The 16829-nt window shown below is 40.7% G+C and overlaps 1 protein-coding gene across 1 annotated transcript in view; it reads right to left on the bottom strand.

Annotated features, from left to right (window-relative positions):
- Nucleotides 1-13018: 13018 nt before the first annotated feature.
- PPP1CB (protein phosphatase 1 catalytic subunit beta) overlaps nt 13019-16829 on the bottom strand; it is an 89149-nt gene continuing 85338 nt past the window's right edge. The window contains exon 8 of the mRNA XM_075595414.1: nt 13019-15319. Coding sequence (XP_075451529.1) covers nt 15215-15319 — 105 coding nt within the window. The 3' untranslated portion in view covers nt 13019-15214. The remainder of the gene's footprint in view (nt 15320-16829) is intronic.

The following is a 16829-nucleotide window of genomic DNA, read 5'->3' as shown; positions in this document are numbered from 1 at the left end:
TTTAGATTTGCACCCCTGATTGAGTATGTGGAGGGGGGGAGGCATTTAATTCCTTATGTTGTACATTGCGTAATCAGAAGGGATTTTAAACACCGCTGTACGTACCGGCACAGGGCCAAATACCTCCGTGCTGCAAATGCAATCAGAAATATTACCTTTGAAATCCTAGTGTCAAGGAAATGTTTTATGTATGTTCAAAAAACAGCTGCCACAGAGCAAAACTGTTGTGTTCTTGCAACTCGGGTCCAGCGATCAAGTAGTTTTCTGCAGACATCCTGAGGAAGAGGGATGTCAAAATGGCCACCAGCCAAATCGTTGCCGGACTTAGTCAATAAGGGAAAGGTTGAGCACAGCCTTCTCTGCGCTGATTGACTATGGTGACCCCCTTTAACCAGCAGGACGTCCCAGGTGAACCAGTGGGTCTCGAGGCAACTAGTAAGCGGTGTGGCACCAGGAGACCCCAGGTTTTATCAGGGTGGGTTGGCTGCTTTCAGCTTTTAACAATATTTCTCTCTCCGCTTCTCCTCATGTTAGCTACAAGCATCGGGTCTGAAGTGCCATTGTCGTCAACGAGATGCGAGAAATGAGTTTGTAATGTGTTTCTCCGTGTCACAGGCGCACGCGCTGGGCAGGTTCACCGGAGCGCATGTGCATCAGACCTTTTTTTTCCCCAGGATCCCGATACAATGTACTTAATTTGTTGGTGTTGAAAAACAGCACTCATGGCCAACAGCATTAACCGTCCTACAAATTGTTTCATCCTGCACATTTTGTCTTGCCTTTCTGTAAAACAATAATTACTTGGCGTCTCTGACAGCAAAGGGATTAAATAAGGATTTAAAGCTGCAGTTCAAGCTGTCAATATATATTTTTTTAAATTTCATTCAATATGTACAATCTACACACTGACACGTGATTAGCTAAGTTGCTGATCGACCCGTTCTCCTGTAATCGATCGCTGAAGATTTGGCTCTGGGGTTCACTAAATGCATCTTGGGTCCTCTTCTGCTGCACTGACAGCCAAAGTTCTGGGAGGAACATCATGTGACCAGGCAGGCACTAGATTCAGTTGGTTCACTGCTAGAGAGGGCTCAAAAAGGTGAGGCTGTTTCAGAAGGGGGAGGGGATATGACTTTGTAAATGGTTGCTATAGGAACAAAAATGCCTGTTACATTAGAATACATTAAAAATGTCTTTCAAATTGTTTCTTTTTTAAATGCTACAAGTATTTTCTCATAGTACAGAACTGATTTATATTAAAAAAAAAAAAAAGCCCACATGTAGGATATTGCTTGAACTGCAACTTTAAATGTAACCAGAATGGAGCACAATGCATTGCAGGGACCCCAACAGCCATTGGTTGAAATGAGATGCTACAGGAATGTACAGTTCCACCACTTTATTTTATTTAGACAGCTAAACTTCCACTTTTGTTTTATAGAACATTGAATAATGCACCATGAACCTTGGTATTATTTTGTCACAATGTGCTGTAGTCTTCGATGAAACTCAGTCACTCAATATTCTTGCGGTATATCTCTTAATGTGGATGTTTTTAACCCTTTCAATGGCTGAAAGGGCTAGCATACCGACACACTGTGCCTTCTGGCAGAGCAAGGGGTTAACAAGTCTCAAGGGCATGGCCCACAAGCTTAGAGCAGGGGCGGCCAACTCCAGACCTCAAGGTCCACCAACAGGTCAGAGTTTTCAGGATATCCCTGCTTCAGCACGGGTGTCTCAGACTGAGCCACCTATGCTGAAGCAGGGATATCCTGAAAACCAGACCTGGTGGTGGCCGTTGAGGACTGCAGTTGACCACCCCTGGCTTAGAGGTAGTGTAGCGTAGGCTTTCCTCCAGAATTGTAATCTGCTGCTCCGTTTTTCTGCTGCCTCAGGGAGGGTTGCTGCATGGCCATGGAAGTGCTAAAAGCACTGCTAGGATGTGTGAATGATGAACACGTTTGTGAAGGTGTTGAGGAGAGAGCAGCGATGCAAGAGAAGTGGTCAAGCAAAGTCAGTCTTTTGAACTGGTTTTCAGTAGCTGCAGAAGCAGTTGCTTGTCACCGTGTTGGTGGCACGTTCGCTTCAAGAATGAGAAAGCAAGACCTTTGCCTGCAAAAGTGCATGTACACTGCATTATATACTGGGCCCTCAATATGTATTTGTCCAGATATAAGTGTGTGTATGTTACTCTTAAAGGAGCAGTTCCTCATACTTTTATTTCTTTATTAGCCCCCATTGTATTACAGAGTGTTATCCCAAGTCTTGCTCCCATTTTAACACACATTTTAGCCTTCCTGTGGCCCCTTGTTCTAGAAATGTTTTATATAGAGATGGGATTAAATCCTTCTGGTATAATGTGCATGAACATAAATTCTCAAATTGGGTCAGTGTTTCATCCATTTTGTGTGTGCGTTATAGAAGTCCTTAATTGTAAGTATCTGAGGAACTTCTGTCTTGGGAGTCCTCCTTCTGGGAATATCGACTCAGGGGGTGCGAATCTACCCTTTTCCCCTCAAGTCCCTCAGTCCTCCATACCCGGTGGCTTTCCATCTCTGGAAGTCCAACTCTTCTGCTCCGGAACAATAATGGAGTCATGGCAGAGTTCCCTCCGACCAGATCTGCCTAGAGTCTATTAGTCTTCCAGAGTTTTAGGGAGTGTTTAATCATGGGTAATATATCTGACAGAAGGCTTTGTGTGCTTCATGGAAGCCTTAAAATATTATCTCTTCTCAGGGTATCGAATAGGTCAGATTCTAATTTTACCCATCATCCGATCTCAGGGTTTGCATGCCAGGCTATGAGTTGGCTTATTTGGGCCGCTTTATAATAGAATACTTGGCACAGTTATGCCAAGCCTCCTGCTGTAGTTGGGTCATAATTTATTTTTTACTCTCGGTCTCTTCCCTGTACAAACAAAATCTATTATCTGCCTTTTTTTTTTTTTAATCCATGATGTTTTTATTTACATTGGGAATTGACTGGGGATCTGAAATAGGTAAGGTAATCGGGGGGAGTAGATTGATCTTTATTGATTGGTTTCAGCCTATCCAGGACATATTGAATGTTGTCCATGTTTTCAAATCCTTACTTAAAGCTGCAGTTCAGTCTTTTTTTTTTTTTTTATTAATTTTTTTACTTCAATAGTTTTATGTGTGCAATCTCTAATTACCTAAAGAACTGTATAGCTGTCAGTCAATTCGTTCTCCATGTATTGATAGGTCGAAATTTGGTGACATAATTAGTGAAGGGATCTGTTTATATTCTGCTTGACTGGCAGTGGAAGCTCATGAATATTCATGAGCATTCCTGCACTGACAAGTGCTAGAGGGAGGGCAGGGCTGACAAAGGGGTGTGCCAGGGCTTGTGACAGGACATGAAGGGGCAGTGCCTTAGCAAATGGCTGTTAAAATAGAATACAAGAAAATTGGTCTTTCAAAGTTGTTTTTTTAAAAACAGAAAATGCTAAAAGTATTTTTTCTTACTACAGAACTGATTTATTAAAAAAAACACACATGCAGGATATTGACTGAACTGCAGCTTTAATGTTTTTATTAGTTGGGGCTAATTTGCCCGATACAAAGAATTGTGTGTACTTGTATCCTGAATCCCCAGATATTGAATACTCCGTGGTTGCCATTCAAGATCAAAAAATGTTGAAAAGCGTTTAACTGTGTGCGGGGGGAAAAGGTTATTTCCAGTGGCGAAAAAAAGTTTGTGAGCCAGCCCGAGGTTTTTCACATTTCAAGGAAAAAAGTAACCCCAAACGGGGTCAAATGTGTGTCTCGCACAACACCACAGAGGAGGGTAAATGAATTTCCTGTGTAATGACAGAGAACTAAACTGCAATAAAGAATGCGAGGGTGGTGCTGACTGGGGTTGTAAACTGTGGTAAACAAAGGAAAGATTAAAAGCTCCCTATTATGTCGCACTCGAGAAAGCATCCTAGGCTAAATTAAAAATACTATTTATTAATGAAATAATTCAAATATATTTATTGCAGCAAAATATACAATGAACCAAATGATTAAAACAAATTAAAAATAAAGGAGGTGTCTGTGTGCTAATTGTCAAAGACGTCAGTGTAAATAAAGAAATAGCTATTAATTACTATCTTTGTCCACGGTTATATAATTATACTAGCCGTGGTAATAGCTATTAAAGTACAATTCTAAGTCGTCAGATAACGATTCCCAAAATAGGTAAGAGTGTTAGTGATTGAAGAGGGCTATTAGCTCTGTGTGTCCATGGCCCTGCTTGTATGTGGAGTACTGTGAATACAATCTCTATATACACATACACAGTGTTACCAGACCACCAGGCTCAGAAATAGCTGAGCCTATAGGTCTGTCCTGGTGAACAGCTTTAGCACATGATAGCCAAATACTCTTAAAAAGAGGAATGAACACAGCCCTCTTAGACCACAATCTGTGGGTCTAACACTCAAAATACAGACTATTGAGGAAATAGTCAGAGCGTTGTGCTTCCCATGACGAAGGCTCCGAAAAGCTCTGACAGAAAAGAAAGCACCAGACTTCTCCGACTAGCCTGCGCACCTGGTAGTAGCGCCTGGCCTGCCCAACATATGTTTCACCGTTGTGGCTTCATCGGGGGCAGTTTCAAAGTGTTTCTGATGGATATTTATGTGCATTTGCCGCCATATTGGCTAATTAGTGTCAGGCTCTAATTGGTCCTCTAGCGTCGCATCATAACCACGCGTCATAATGGATTGCATAAACTTAATCCGCCCCAATTGGCTAATTCAGGTCATCTGACATCTATGGCAAAGCTAATAGGTCCATGTAGACCCATGATGGAGTATAGCTGTATTGATGAGCCTGCTGTGCCTTGGTTAGTCATTCCCAATCACCTGACCATCAGGCTACGTCGCTGAATGGTCCGCATATACCCGCAGTACATTACAAGTGTCCTAATGAGTAACTATGGTTACTAGAAATGCCAAACACTCATTGGTCTTTCGTAGCGGCGCACCATAATCGCGTGTCATTCCTAATGCAAAGGTGAGTGTTTGATGCATAAACACTGTCACCTGACTGCCTATGAGGTCCGTAATTGGTGGATACCCTTGGATACTCGTGTTTGTGTTATTTACATTCCTTTGGCTGTCAGAGAGTATGTATTAGTGATCGTAATAAAGGATTCTTAAACCACTGTAATCATTGTGTATTGCTGTATCCCGTTTTACGGCATAATAATGCTCATTGTTACACAGGCTATAGTAATGGTCAGAATAGATGGTTATATAGTACATATCTATATCAAAATGGTCTAGAAAGGGACAAAATAGTCATTGCAGAAATAACCTATAGAGGTGATGGTAAAGGTGAACACGAATGGTTAACTTTGGTCCACAAGGGGAGAGAAAAGGGAATTAACGGAGTATTCTACATCACAGAGGATCCCTTTGAGAGTTTATTAGAGATATTAAGACTCTACAAAAATAGGGTGTTATTAATGACTGTAAACACATGGAGAACAGGTGTCAGGGCAGATTTCAAACAGTTGTACAAGTTTTACAGTGCAATAGTAGAAAAAAATGTGTGATGCTCTCAAGACAATTGTGTAGTTTAAAAAAAATAAATATGCAATGAATTGGAAGACAACCTGTTCATATAAATATGTCCTATTGGATCAGGTAATCAGCTATCCCACAAGGCAATGAGGTAAGGATAGTTACCAGTTGATGATCCCTGGATATTGATTGAGGCACAGCTGGAATGGACTCACTTGGGAAAGCAGATTCCACGATGAAGAGAAAGTCCTTGTAGATATCCAGCACCTCCAGGTTGAATGTGCCTCCGTTATAGAAATCTTCACAGAAAGGGAGAGGGAAAAGAACGGAGCACTATCTCCAATGCTGTAAAAAACAGCCAATAAACCACAGGGTATGCGTTCCCAAAATGAAGCTATTTAATGGGTCAAAAAATTAGTTACAAAGCACACCAACGCGTTTCAGACCTTAGTGGTCCTTTATCAAGGTCCTTGATAAAGGACCACTAAGGTCTGAAACGCGTTGGTGTGCTTTGTAACTGATTTTTTGACCCATTAAATAGCTTCATTTTGGGAACGCATACCCTGTGGTTTATTGGCTGTTTTTTACAGCATTGGAGATAGTGCTCCGTTCTTTTCCCTCTCCCTTTCTGTACAAGTTTTACAGAAAGGGGGTGAAAAGGAAGCCCTCATTTAAACCACATGGGGACAGGGTGGATAGTTGATATATCCAGCGGGACTCTAGTTGTAAAAGTTTTTTGTCCCAATCTCCCCCTCTCATATCACTTTTGAGACTTGCAATACCTTGAAATTGCAAAGAATTAATGTCTCCGCCATGATCTCCCCTCACGTGGCAAGACACCGGGGTGTACAACTCATTTCTGATGGATCCGACGTGTTCCAATATGCGTCTTCGGAACCGTCGGCCGGTTTTTCCCACATACTGTATCCCACATTTGCAGGTAATTAAATAAACAACTTTCATTGTTTTGCAGTTTATGATGGTTTTCATTTGAAAGATCTTTTTGTTATGGGTACTTCTGAATGTTTTACTGGTCTGAACATATGTACATGCTTTGCAAGTGCCGCATTTATAGGTACCTTGCGTTTTCTGTGGGAGCCAAGTCTGTGCTTGTGATTTACTTTGAAAATGACTATGGACCAGGGTGTCCTTGAGATTTTTGGATCTCTTCGGTACCATAGTGGGAAATGGTTTAAGAACCTCCCGCAAGTCATCATCCTCCAAGAGGATATGACAGTACTTTCTATAGATACATTTAATCTGATCCCATTGGGCGTCACACTGTCGCAGCCGAGTTTATTCTTACCTTTGCCCGGTCTCGGCCGCGACAGTAACCGGGCGCGCGCCGAGGTGTCCCGGGCGCGCCGGAGCCTCGGTCCTCCGATCAGGGCTTCCCCCTCCCCTCTCCGGGTCCCCCAGAGCTCCCCACCGCATCCCCCACATTAGGAGCAACCCAGGGCTCCCTCGGGGAGCCCTGGGCACGCGCTCCGTGCGCGCACGCTCCCGATGAAGCGTGACCGCGCAAAGCAACGAGCAAGCCGGGACACCTCCCGGCTTGCGGTACTAGCCAGGTAAGAATAAAGTGTGCCGCCATTGTAGGTACCTATATAGCGGATTATTTGTTTAGTATCTACTTGTCTCTTAGTGTACAGTAGTTCTTCCCTGTTTGTTTTTTCTGCATTCTTAAAGGCCCTATTTATATTTGTTTTGCTGTAGCCTCTAGTTAGAAATTTGTTTTTCATCATTTCTGCCGGGGAGTGAAAATCTGCCATATTAGAACAGTTCCTCCTAATTCGGAGGAACTGTCCTGTGGGAATACCTTTAATGAGTGATGCCGGGTGATGGCTATCTGCCCTCAGATAGCTGTTAGTCGCTGTTTTCTTGGCATGTGATATAGTATTAATAGTGCCGTCTTGATCAATGGGGATTTTTAGGTCTAGAAAAACCAGATTCTTTTCATTGATTTCATATGTTAACCGTAAATTATGTTGATTAGAGTTTAAAGTTTCCACAAATGTTGTAAAAGATGTTTGACTGCCTTTCCATAATACCAGGATATCATCTATGTAGCGAATCCATATGATGATATTGTCTGTGAATCCTGTCATGTTCTCATTGAACACCGTGTATTTCTCCCACCACCCCAGGTACAGGTTAGCATATGTAGGGGGCACATGTTGTCCCCATTGCAGTTCCCTGTACCTGGAGGTAGAGTTTGTTGTTAAACATAAAATAGTTGTGGGTTAGGACAAAAGACAAGAGGTCACACATGAACTCGTTATGTTCAAGATATTTGGTGCCCCGAGTAGAAGGAAAAGATGCTACAGCCTTGAGGCCCACCTGATGCCGAATGCTTGTATAGAGCGATTCAACATCAAGACTACAGAGGACTGTACCGTTATCAACGGTTATTCCCTCTAATCGTTTCAATACATCCCGTGTGTCTTGTACATATGATGGTAAAGATGTTACAAAGGTTCTCAGGACTTTGTCAATGTAGACACTGGGGCCCTCAATAAGATTCCCAATGCCATAGACAATATGGGCGGCCCGGCGGATGTATGGGGTCTTTATGAACTTTTGGCAGACTGTAAAAAAGTTGCTGTTTTGGGGATAGGTTATACATAAATTTAGGTTCTTGTTTTGAAATCACAGATTCTTCCAGACCGTTATCTAGAAGGATTTTAAATTCTTTCTGAAAAATCAGTGTTGGATCCTGTTCTAGGACCCTATAACAGTTCTTATCACTAAGGAGCCTCATGTTTTCTTTGACATAGTTGTCAGTTTTGAGTATGACAATGTTACCACCTTTGTCTGAACAGTACTCCACATACAAGCAGGGCCATGGACACACAGAGCTAATAGCCCTCTTCAATCACTAACACTCTTACCTATTTTGGGAATCGTTATCTGACGACTTAGAATTGTACTTTAATAGCTATTACCACGGCTAGTATAATTATATAACCGTGGACAAAGATAGTAATTAATAGCTATTTCTTTATTTACACTGACATCTTTGACAATTAGCACACAGACACCTCCTTTATTTTTAATTTGTTTTAATCATTTGGTTCATTGTATATTTTGCTGCAATAAATATATTTGAATTATTTCATTAATAAATAGTATTTTTAATTTAGCCTAGGGTGCTTTCTCGAGTGCGACATAATAGGGAGCTTTCTTTCTTTCCTTTGTTTTTCACATTTCAAACCTAAAATGTTATTAGATCTTAATCTAAGTCCGAATAATAGATAAAGATGACCTGGTCAAACACTACACAAATGTTGAAAAAGTATCATGTTTTTGGATCTGCAAATTATTAAACATTCAATATCCATGTGTAAAAAAGTTTGTGAACCTTTAGATTCAGTACCCCTTGAGCAGCAATGACTTCAACTAAGTGTTTGCTGTAACTGCCGGTCAGTCTCTCACATCGGTTTTGAGGCATTTTGGCCCCTTACTCCTCACAAAACTTCTTCAACCTGGCGACTTTTGAGGGCTTCCTTGCATGGACAACTCGCTTCAGGGCCAGCCACAACATTTCTATGGGGTTTAGGTCCGGACTTTGATTAGGCCATTCTAAAAAGCGCAATTTATTCTTATGCAGCTATTATTTTGTAGATCTGCTTGTATGTTTAGGATCATTGTCTTGCTGCATGACTCACTTTTGCTTCAGCTTACGGACAGATTGGCCGGACATCCTCCTCTAGAATCTTCTGATACAATACAAAATTCATGGTTGTGTCAATGATGGCAAGCCGTCAAGGTCGTGAGGCAGAAAAGCAGCCCAAAACCATCACACACCCACGCTAGATGGTTGGCATGAGGTTCTTCTGTACGGACGCAGTTTTGGTTTTCGCCAAACATAACTTTTCTCATTGAGGCCAAAAAGTTCTACCTTTGACTCGTCTGTCCATAGAACATTGTTCCAGAAGTGTTGTGGATCATCTATGTGCTCTTTGGCCAACTTCAGACGGGCAGCAATGTTCTTTATAGAGAGCAGTGGTTTGCTCCTGGCTATACTTCCAAAAACACCATTCTTGTTCCATTTTTTTTTCTTTTTCTGAAAGTTGGGTCATAAAACACTCACATTAACAAAGGTGAGAGTAGCCTGTAGATTCTTGGATGTTAGGGCCATTCTATAGTGTGTGTGTGTGCTCCCGTGCGACCACGTGACGCACACTTTTTCTGTGTGTGCGACAGGCTGAAAGGTAGTATATGTGTGTTATAAATATGTTAATAAATTATTTATTAATATTATACATACAAATTTCAGCGGTGGTAGCGGAGCAAATTTTTTATTTTACTCATCTTCCCCCCTATCGGCCAGTTCCACAGCACCATTATAGAAAGGCTGACTAACCTCAGCCAACTAACTGCTGCGCGCACACGGCATAGCAAGCGCGCACTATAGAACAGCTCTTACTCTGGGGGGGGTTCTTTGTGACTTCCTGGATGATGTCGGTTTGTTCTTGGAGAGATTTTAGGTAGTGCAACCGCTCCTGGGCCGAGTGACTGTGGTCTTGAATTTCTCCATGTCAGGCGGTGGATTAGTAGAGCCCCAAATCCTTAGACATGCGGTTATAACCCTTTCTAGACTGATGAGCACCAATAACTGCTTTTCTGAGGTCCTCAGAGATTTGTTTTTATTGTGGGATGACGTGTTTCAACACACCAAACTCACAAAGTGTCTGATCTTTATGTAGGGTGAGGCCTTCAAACCACATACCTGAAGTTCTACATAATTATTTCAGCCGATTGTAAATGATCCCCTTTAATTTAGCTGATAACACCAAGGTCTCACTTACATTTTCACATAACCCGACTATTACTCATTATCTAATTCAGAGCTTTCCAAACTCTGTCGCGACACGTTAGTGTCGGCTGCAGTGTGTAGGTGTGCCACGCAGAGAAACCTCGGAGCAGCGCGCAAACTGGGGGGCGCAAGATTATTTAGGGGGGTGCGGGCAGTCAGGGCCTCGACAAAACTGGTTACCACAGGGTGACAGGCGCGCGCTGGGAAAAAAAAAAAAATAAATAAAATTCCCCCCACCTGATTGGCTGTGTGCCAACCAATCTCTATCTGAGCTGCACAGTGAGGAGGCGCCTTTTCCTGCATGGAGCGAGTAAGGCAAGTACAGTTCCATGCCTTCCTTAGCTCCGATTTGGCCCCCCTTGGGTAGGGGTGAGATGTTGAGCGGGAATAGACATCAATCCAGTCAGTCACCCTCCCCCCCCCCCAGAGTTTGGAAAGCTCTGATCCAATTCACACATGATTTTGTTTCAAAAGACATGGAATTGGTTAGTATATACCCTATTGAAAATGTAAGATAGGTTTCTATTCAATAAGGTTGTCATGGAAAAATATGGTATTTACATAATCATTATTGGGGTTCACAAACTTCTCACCACTGTATTCCAGCAGCTTTAGCACTGTTAATTTTGAATCCTGATTTCAATATCTCCAGTTCTTTCATTAGACTTGTGAGGGAGGTGAGCTGTGTAGTGAGTGTCAGCAGGATGTCGTCCACAAATAGTTTATTTGGGATTTACATTCCATGTAAATGTAATCCAAATCTGGCACAAATTTGGTTTCTAACAGGCAGGTGCCACTTCAAATTGCATGGATGAAAAGCAGGCTGAGACAAAGTTTGCCATCCCTGCCCTAGATAGTTTTTTTTTTTTTTAATCTCCGCAGCAGCTCCCTGTAGAGCGATAGGAATTCTGGGCTTAATGCACCATTTGGTCTCACTATACTAGCAATTCTTATCCTAAAACTAGTATGCTGATCCAGTCTCCACAATAGAATGTTAAAAGTGGTTACATTGGGGAGATCTAGAAACTTCATAGTGTGTCCAAATTTTTCACAAAGCTTTGCAGTTTGCACCATTCTGTAATATGCCTTATATGCATATCCTCAGTTATAACATTGATTACATAATTTCATGTTGAGATTGTGGTAGAGCATTGCTCTGTATTCTTGTCCAACAACAAAAGATGGATTGACTGCCATCAATAATCAACCTTTCTACATGAAGGAAAGAGCAATAGATAATTCTCGCTCTCCTCCCCCCTTCCCCCCAAAATAGAGGGTACAAGCCAATGCGTTGTAGAGCTCCACCACTGATGGTATTAGCAAGAGAGGGGGGGGGGGGGGTGTGCTACATCTTGCAGCTACATCTTGGGACACAGAATTAAAGCTGCAGTTCAGTCTTTTTTTTTTTTTTTTAATTTTTTTTTTTACTTCAATAGTTTCATGTGGGCAATCTCTAATTACCTAAAGAACTGTATAGCTGCCAGTCAATTCGTTCGCCATGTACTGATCAGTGAAATTTGGTGACATCATTAGAGGAGGGATATGTTTTTCTTCTGCTTCTGTCAGTCAGTGGAAGCTCATGAATATTCATGAGCACTCCTGCACTGACATGTGCTAGAGGGAGGGCAGGGCTGACAAAGGGGTGTGCCAGGGCTTGTGACAGGACATGAAGGGGCTGTGCCTTAGCAAATGGCTGTTAAAATAGAATACAAGAAAATTGGTCTTTCAAAGTTGTTTAAAAAAAAAAAAACAGAAAATGCTAAAAGTATTTTTTCTTACTACAGAACTGATTTATTAAAAAAACACATGCAGGATATTGACGAACTGCAGCTTTAAACCAACTAAAAAGGTTTTCACCAGGAGTCAAGATGGGCTTTTTCTAGGGATTTGAATGTAGACTCCTTTAAAACCTGTACACCCATTCTGTATTAGACACAGACATTATGCAGCATGAAAAGGCAATGACAAAAAAAATGGAGTTTGTCTATTTTAACATGGTCTAGTATGGATTGGCCGGCGAAGCCAACGAGGGATAAACCAGGTAAAACACAGATCACAAAATCAAGTTATTACATTTTATTTATCAAGTGCACTAAATTAGGACATGGATATTAAAAGAATTAAAAGTGGGGAGCACAAAGCAAAGCACCCCCTTGCCTGACTGCTACCGGGAGGCATTGATCTACCTTCGTAATAGTAGTAAGGAGTAGAGCATTGAACATTGGATTAATCTTGCCAACGCAACCTGCATAACAATATGGCTAATAAATGTATGAATAACACCTTATAGGAAGGCTTGGAATCAAGAGGCAACAATTGATCACATTTAGACGGGCATGTAGAACCAGACGCACTCAAGGGCATTCCTAATTTGGTCTACAAACTTGCAATTAAGTCAGAAAACAGGGCCAATTAAAATAGAACAAAAAGGACTCCCAGAAATAGCTTACAAAGCATGAACAGAGCTGAGCAAGGCTATTTAATGGGGAGTCATTAAACCACAGATACCGATCTACAATCCTATTTTCTAAGCCGTGTTGCTTGGGAATTGCAGTGCATACTTAATTTTTTCCCTATACATATATTACTGCGCAAAAGGTTTATAAAGAACAAAAAGATGTATGTAGAGATGTATGCAAGAGCAAAAATGAAAGAAAAATCCAGTCTAGTTTTAAATCAGTTAGACAACTTTTATTTAATGGAGAGAAAAAAAACCCTACATTTAAAATGTTTAAGAAAAGAAAAAAAAGCAGTTAGAAAAGACTTAAAAGTTGCTTTTTAAAGAACTGCTCAACATAAATCCATCTTTTGTATTGTGTAACATGCCGTTTTAGTAAATTTTAATTAGCATCCTTTAAAGCAGAGTTAAACATCTATTGGTGCACGGGGAGTGGTATTAGAAGCCCGCAATCCCTTCAGAGAATGCTCACACATGTAATGTGGAATGAGAAGGCGCTCTTAGGACCACTGGTGAATAATTCCATGCACCTTCCCAATCGGACACAACTCATAAGAGAAAAGCACAAAGTTATTTCTCTGTCTACAGATATTATTGCTACCATCATGTACCACACACAAAGCAGAAAACGGTGTGCATTATGTGAGCTGGCAAAAAATAAAATAAAACAAAGATATTAAACTGAAGCAACAAAATGTCAAAGGGGCAATTTGCTCTTAACAGCAGTTTATAACCACAGGTTCATTAGGATAACCTTTCATTTCCAATAGTTTTTTAAAAATATGTTTCATAAAGTAATGATACTTTAGGTTCTGTATAACTGGATGTGTATACCAACGGTTATAGTATGTAGTATTGTAGTATGTGTGTAATTATTCTTTTCTATTTAACCATGCACACACTTAACTCCTTCACTACCAGATTTTTCTTCCAAGTGCATGGCAGACCACCTGGCAGCAACGGGGTTAATAGGCGAAGACTTGTCTGAAAGAAGAGGAAGTAAAGGATGCAAACCCTGTTAGGGATATAAACAACCCCAATTTAATCCAACGTTAAGCTGCATGTTCCAGATCACTAAATATTAATGATCAACTAGGTGAACTTTTCTAACATGACATTTTATTGATTTAACTGCAGGAATACAAACAGAAGATCTTGAGAGCAGTTTAGCAGGTTCCTCGCAAAGAAAACAGCTATTCAACATGAAACGTTCATTGCCAATTCTGTGACTACTGCTTTCAAAATGCAAGGAGCTGAATAATTTACTTCCGAAAACAGGAAAAGAACAAAAAGAAAGCAGCATGTATAATATGCAGATGCTTTCTGCAAATGAAAGTGGCTGAAATAAGTACACTCCCAAGAGCCCCAAAAAAGGAATCCGCATTTAATTGGAAATACAAAATATATTTGCAATTTAGACGTTATGTTCAGGGAAATGGTTTTCAATGGACATTTAAATCTATACATGCTCTAATGTGTTTGATTATAATAAACAGGTAATAGGGTAAAACTTTAAGCCCCTTCGTTGGTGGAGGCAAATAGACATGTGATAATGAAGACCTAGCAGAGCCTATAATGTACACCTCAAATGAATCATCAAGTGAAGCGCCATCAATGTATAACATCAAGGGATACATTGTAATATCACTGCGCACTACCAATCCATTCTCCTCACAAATCGGCTGCACATTTGGAAAGCAAGCTGTGGGCAAGGAGTTGGGCGCAAACAGTATGTACCAGGAAGAGTAATGTCAAAGCAGTATTAACTGAAAAAGTGGTCGTGTCGGGGCAAGACAAAAAACTACAAGAACGTACAGAGACGGAAAAAAGCACCACGGAGCACACGATGGAACAATGATTTATGCAGGTTCGAATTTACAACTAACGCAAAACAGAAGAAACGCAGAAGCTTTAGAGACTATGGTAAAGTTTAAACTCTTCAGTGCCAGAGGGATCTGTAACAGAACTGCAAATGCCTCTGGCACTGGATATTTTAATAGAAAGCTCTTGCAATGTCATTTTATTTACCGGGGTTAGTGTCCATTTTAGGATGCACTGCAGATCCCATCAGCACTGAAAGGGTCAATACAAAACAATGCTGCAACACATTGTTGACTTTAGCAAGGTTACTTTCTTTAGAACGCATTGCAGGCCCCTCTGGAACTGAAGACGTTTTTACAAAAACGATTCTGCAATGCGGCCTTTGACTTTAGAATGTGCATATTATATTTTGGGGGTGAAACTTGTGTTTGTTTGGAATATTTTACCCGTCTCGTGAAGGTAAATGCGCGTGACATTGTAAAAGGGGATCAAAATAGCTGGGTGATGTTACAGTGCACACTTATTATAACGTGGAGTTTGTCCTGATGGAGCTCAGGTGGTGCTTCATCCGGGGATATGCTCTTCACCTCTTCTTCGGAGGATTGGCTGTGCGAGGAGGCGTCACTGGGCGGCCGGAGTTCAATCCTCCATACTGGTACTTGGCTTTCTTTTCGGATGGCTTCAGGATCTTATGAAGAAAATGAAAGATTAAAAATCAGACTTTATGTAATCATACACCCCTGGGATAATACCAAAAAGTAACATTTTTAGATCACCTTGCATTTACAAGGACGTCTGCAACATTGGGACTGCATGCATCTATGCCCAGTAAAATGATAATTTTCCATAACATCGGCTTTATTTCTGATACACAAACTTTGGGTTTACATTTTGGTAGTAGCAACAAATACTCCACAACCAAGTTCAAACTGGCAAATTTAAGACACCAAAATTAGTTGTTCTTGAGTTTGTCGGACGACTTACCTCTGGCAGGTTTACCTGCATGACTCCCGCTCTCAAACTTTAGGGAGACACCGGTTTAAAAACCAAAAACTTGGGTTCTAACTTTCATATCTATGCGCAGAACGGAAAATATACAGTTTAATTGTGCAATAGCTCAGCTCGTGAGGAAGGAAGGCTGGTTTTGAACAAAGTTCGTCTCTAAAGATTCCCTCTTTAATTAAAAAAACAAAATCAAACGGTCAATGACCATTTGCTGGTTTTATGCATCATGCTGAATAGAATTAAGAGACAAGAAATGTTTAATTGCATTTGAATTACAGGCTTTTAGGGCAGCATTACATGCAAGGAAGTTGGGGGATTAAGAGGGATGCACGGTGGTGCTCCCATAGAAACGATAAGGTTTGTCAGTACTATGTATTGGGGTGCGCTTGCCAAACTCTTATTTTGTGCTTTAGAAACTATCAAGTTGTGTGTTTAAGAACAAAACGACAGTTGTTAAAGGGGTAAGTAGCTTCTGTGCCATCTGATTATTCTAAATCACATTAATAAATTAAACTACATTTTGAATGATTTTGCCAGTATAGTTCAGTCACTGCAAATTAAATAAGCACTAAATATAAAAGCTAAAGCAGCGATTAAAAATAAATAAATACTGACAATGTACAGTGCTTAATTCTAAAAACAAATACATTTCAAATTCTATTTTCTTTCAAGTATTGCTGTTCAACCCTTTATTTTTCCAATGTATTTTGGGTGACTAGCAGCAAGGGGGATAAAGAGACAGGGAATAAGTAGCACAAGTCACAGAGTGGCCTGGGACAGATATATTTATAAGTGGGTGCCCGCATCATTATGTTGCATCACATTCCTCTACATTGTAATAGCTTGACTACCATGTCTAGGGGTTACTCTAGCTATATATTGGAACTAATGTCCGACTACAGTAATGGAAGTTTTTCAGGGGAATTGAAGAGGAATTAAGTAAAAGATGAAGGAATCCACCACTGCATGTAATCTTATTTAAATATGTTGTGCTACCTGAAGGATACTGCAACAGACTGATCTTATTCTAAGAGACAATTCATGTAAAGTCCGTCTCAGAACTAAATCAAATGACATCTATAGTGTGTAAGATGCATGATGAAGGGTTTCAGGGAAAAGTCTTCAATCTACAGGACATGGTGAAATTGTAATATTCACCAATACGAGACAGGACCTCCAATTCAGAATAAGAA

The sequence above is a fragment of the Ascaphus truei genome, chromosome 4 (assembly GCF_040206685.1).
Source record: "Ascaphus truei isolate aAscTru1 chromosome 4, aAscTru1.hap1, whole genome shotgun sequence".
Lineage (NCBI taxonomy): Eukaryota > Metazoa > Chordata > Amphibia > Anura > Ascaphidae > Ascaphus > Ascaphus truei.
Note: the sequence above shows the minus strand (reverse complement) of the source record. Positions and strands in the feature narration are given on the sequence as shown.